The sequence below is a fragment of the Microtus ochrogaster genome, linkage group LG4 (genome assembly GCF_000317375.1).
Source record: "Microtus ochrogaster isolate Prairie Vole_2 linkage group LG4, MicOch1.0, whole genome shotgun sequence".
NCBI lineage: Eukaryota > Metazoa > Chordata > Mammalia > Rodentia > Cricetidae > Microtus > Microtus ochrogaster.
This window is the reverse complement of record NC_022030.1, coordinates 22,044,379-22,048,547: the sequence shown is the minus strand read 5'-3', so window position 1 is coordinate 22,048,547 and position 4,169 is coordinate 22,044,379. Positions and strand designations below refer to the sequence as shown.

At 54.3% G+C, this 4,169-nt stretch overlaps 2 protein-coding genes across 2 annotated transcripts in view; one reads left to right on the top strand and one right to left on the bottom strand.

Moving 5' to 3' along the window:
- LOC113457658 (zinc finger protein 420-like) overlaps positions 1-4,169 on the top strand; it is a 1,205,902-nt gene that overhangs the window by 372,588 nt on the left and 829,145 nt on the right. The gene's annotated exons all lie outside the window — the stretch shown is intronic.
- The window catches only part of Proser3 (proline and serine rich 3), an 11,011-nt gene continuing 6,951 nt past the window's right edge, over positions 110-4,169 (bottom strand). The window contains exons 6-11 of the mRNA XM_005361241.2: positions 3,884-3,966; positions 3,653-3,804; positions 2,093-2,274; positions 1,017-1,989; positions 662-743; positions 110-499 (exon numbers count right to left, since the gene is read on the bottom strand). Of these exons, the coding sequence (XP_005361298.1) occupies positions 358-499; positions 662-743; positions 1,017-1,989; positions 2,093-2,274; positions 3,653-3,804; positions 3,884-3,966 (1,614 nt within the window). The 3' untranslated portion in view covers positions 110-357. The remainder of the gene's footprint in view (positions 500-661; positions 744-1,016; positions 1,990-2,092; positions 2,275-3,652; positions 3,805-3,883; positions 3,967-4,169) is intronic.

Below are 4,169 nucleotides of genomic sequence, written 5' to 3'. Positions count from 1 at the left end.
AACTCACAGAGATCCGCCTGCCTCTGCCTCCCGAGTGCTGGGATTAAAGGCGTGCGCCACCACCGCCCGGCCCAACAATCCATTTCGTAGATATTAACAGTAAACTGGAAAAATGTTAACTGGAGACAACTTTATTCTTAGTATGTATGTGCGTGTGTGTCCCCCACAGCTTGTGTATGGAGAAGGTCAAAGAATTCTGAATACAGGTTGCTGGCTTCCACCTTGTTTCAGACCCAGTCTTGGTGGGTCAGTTGGCCGGTCAGTTTCCTTTATGTGGGTTCTGGAGATCTAAATTCGGGCCTTCACACTTGCAAGTACATTATCTCTCCAGCCCAGGAAAAACGGAACTTTTACAATTCAAAGTCGCCTGGCTTCAAGGGAGCCTCCTTCCCTCCTCAATCGCATTCTTGGGGACCTGGGAGGTGGGCTGGCTGGTGGAGAGGAAGATCCTGGGTCTTCAGCGTGGTCCAAAAGGAGAGATAATTGGGCATCCACTTTCCTGGAGAAAAATTGGGGAGGTAGATGCTGGGGTGTGTAATCATGGTAAGAATCTGGGGCTGTGGGTGGGGTTCTGGAAAGGGGCTTGGAAGAGGCAGGCACCTAGGAGGGTTGTCATAGGACTCAGGGCTCAGGATCAAAGATCTTGGTGAGGAGCACTCACCTTTTCTGCTTCCAGAGCTCTGCCCTCTGAGCTCTTAGCACCCGCAACACAGGGTCTTCCTGAAACTCGCTGCCATCAGAGTCTGAGGAGTAAAAAGGCTGAGCTCCAGAAGGCGGACATGGGATTTGGGACCACCATCGAGATACCCAAGGGGCCGGGTTGGAGGGATGGTTCAGAGGTTAAGAGCACTGGCTCTTCCAAAGGACCTGGGCTCAATTCCCAGTCCCCACGTGACAGCTCACAGCTGTCTGTAACTCCAGTTCCAGGGCTTCTGACACCCTCACAGACATACATGCACATAAAATAAAAATGAATTAAAAAAAAAAAAGATACCCAAGGGCTCAGAGTCCCTCACCTTCCGCAGCCTGCAGAAGTCGGGTGGCCTGAGATAGCAAGTCCTCGGAGGGGGCGTGGCCTGAGGCAGTAGGGGCTGAGGTCAAGGCATCACCAGTTCCCGCCTTGAATTCAGGCGACTGGACCTTCTCCAGTCTTCTGGATGCCTTTGGGGTTGTAGCCGGCTGTGGATCCCTAGCTTCAACTGAGAGGGTGACTTTACTTTTCCGAAGCACCGACCGGCCCGTGGAGGACTCGGCCGTGGCTTTGCGGGACTCAGTCTTGGACCCACACTGAGACTCCAATGGAGGGGGCAGACCCTTGGCTTGAGGGGGTGTGGTCCTGACTTCCTGAGATTCTGCCTCAGATGGAGACGGGCTCTCAAGGCTAGGGGCCATGTCCAGGCTATCTGGGAACAGCCGAGCTGTCACTACCTGGCCCAGGGCGCCCCTGAGCTGCGAACAGGGACTCTCGAAAGCTGCTGCAGCGTCTGGCTGAGCTGTCTCCCGGCGCGACGAAGCGCTGGCCCTCCGAGGTTTGAGTTTCTTGGGCTGGGCAGAACTACTCAGCTCAATGGTAGTTGGCTCCTGAGGGGTGTCCGGTAGTGGAAGGGTGGAAGCTGGGAGAGTCGGGGTGGAAGCCCAGGGAGGTGGAGTGGACGCTGGGGGCACTGGGATGGAGACTTGGGGAGTAGGGATGGGAGCTGGGGCAGCTGGAGTGGCGGTAGGGGGTCCTGGGAAGGAGGCCACGGGAGCAGCGGGGGAGGCTAGCAGTGTGGTAGGAACCATCCCGAGAGATATCCATGGATTGGCCTGTGGGGCCCAGAGGAACCCGTGAGGGCTGGGGGTCCAGATGTGTGGAGAGGGCCCGGGAAGAGGAGGCCTCTCCACATAGAAGGCCTGTGGGGGAGGAGGCTGGGCCACATTGCCCCATGGTGGAGCACAGTTAGGCTGAGTCCCCAGGGAACCAAGGTTCACTGCAGGAGCAGGAGGAGTCTGTAGACAGAAAGAGGTATCTGAGACAGGAAGGAAGAGCTGGAAGGTCCTCTGTCACCTTTAGGTGTCCCTTACCACTGTTGGGATCTCGCCTCCAACTCACCTGAGTGGCGAGGGCTGGGGTCCGAGGCAACACCCAGGTTCCATCACCCTCAGCTCCTCGAGCCTGCTCAAGCTTCCGCCGCTGCCGCCATTGGTATAAAATGTCTTCCTCGGGCTGAAGGGTTGCTTGGGAGGAGGCTGTGCTGGGAACAGGGATGCGGGCCTGGGATGGTTCTGGGACTGCTGTAGGGGGAGTAGAGAGGAAAGGGCTGAGGGAGCACAGGGTGACACCTAAGCCCAGATTCTTCTGACAGGCAGCCCAGACACCACACAATTCCTTTGTGAAATGAAGAAGGGCGGGGCAGAAGAGGCTTGGGATTCTCTTTCTCTTGCGATTTTGCTTTGCAGCTTGGGCTTACAGACAAGTGTCATTATACCCAGTTTGTGATTGTACTTGTATATTTCCTTATTTGTTTTATTTCCTTCTGTGATTCTTTTGAACTTGATCACATCCCTCCCTCCTGCTCCAGGTGCTCAGAGCACCTGCAGGACCCTATTATCATCCCAAAAGACGACGTACCCTCCATGGTCAGCCGTCTCCGGACAGCCTCACCAGGCCTCTCCCACCTATACCACACTGCTCTGTCACTGGCCTAGAACTCCCTGTGTACCCGGCTGATGCAACTCAGAGATCTGCTGAGACTGAAGGCGTGCTCTCTGAAACCTGTTCCCCTCTAGCTGTGAGAGTCTCACCTAGCCTGTGCTGGCCTCAGACTCAGTATGGAGCTGAGATTGACCATGAGATACCGATCTTCCCACCCCCACAGCAGCAGGCGCCACCATTCCCAGCTTCTTGCTGAAGTTTTTCACCTTCAACAGTCCTCATGCTGCAGCTAAGCTGCACTGGTATGTGTGGGATAGATGTGGGCTTGGGACAACACACCAGTCCTGAGCACACTGAGACTTAGCCAAGCCGTGTGGAATTGCCAGATATTCAACTTTGGTTTTTTTGGTTTTTTTTTTTTGCCTACAAAAAAGTTCTATATGGTTCATTGTGATATTAACAATACAAACAAGCATGATAGGCATGGTGGTGCCTTCCTGAAATCCCAGTACTGGGGAGGCAGAGGCAGGCGGATCTCTGTGAGTTCGAGACCAGCCTGGTCTACAAGAGCTAGTTCCAGGACAGGCTCCAAAACCACAGAGAAACCCTGTCTCGAAAAAGCAAAAAAAAAAAAAAAAAAAAAAAAAAAAAAAGAGTTCAAGGCCAGCAGGAGCTGCACATGAGTTCCAAGCCAGCTCAGGCAGTGTAGGAAGACCCTGGTTCACAGAAAGAAAACTAGAACCAATGAAGTGTGAATATTTCCTCTACTCTGCGATAAGCCTTCTGATTTTGGAGCTTACTGTCATATCAGTGAGTATAGTAAGCCTGTCACAGCCCTGACGGCTACTGTTGACAGGCCTGTGTGAAGGGCCTCCAGGGACTAGTGAACTCAGTTCATCTCCACCATACCTGTGAGTGAGGGGTCCAGTTACTATTCCAGTATCCCAGAGAGGCTAAAGTCACACAGCTAGTAAGCGGACACGATGGAATTTGAACCTGGCTACCATCAATCCTTACCTCCCGACACGGATTCTTTGGGACTAGACCTCTTGTTGGAGTCTGGGTTGAAGGTCACGGAGCAAGGAGAGAGGCCATTGGAGCTGATGGGGAAGGAGGAGCTGCTGGCATCACTGGGACTGAGGGAGGAGGAGGAGGAGAGGGAGGCCTTGCTGCAGGGAGAAAGCACCGGTGAGGGGAGCGGTGAGACCGGGCACAACTGGCAAGGGAGAGGACGGGGAGAGGCGTCACCTGCGCTTCAGGAGTTTGGCCGCTCTGCTTTGAAGGCTCAGTGTCTCCAAGTCCAGCAAAGGTGAGTTCCAGGTGTTCAGGCTCTGCACAGCGAGAGGGGCCCAAAGCTAGTCCTTGTGCCAAAGGCTGCTGGGAAAGGGGCTCTTGACAGAAGGCCTGGGGACCTATATTCCACCTGGCACTTTCTTGTGGCAGGGAAGTTTAAATCCGCTTCTCTTGAGGAAGAGAGGGTTCCTTTCCCTCTTTCGCTCTTGGGGTTTCTGTAACCCAGGCTGGCCTTGAACTC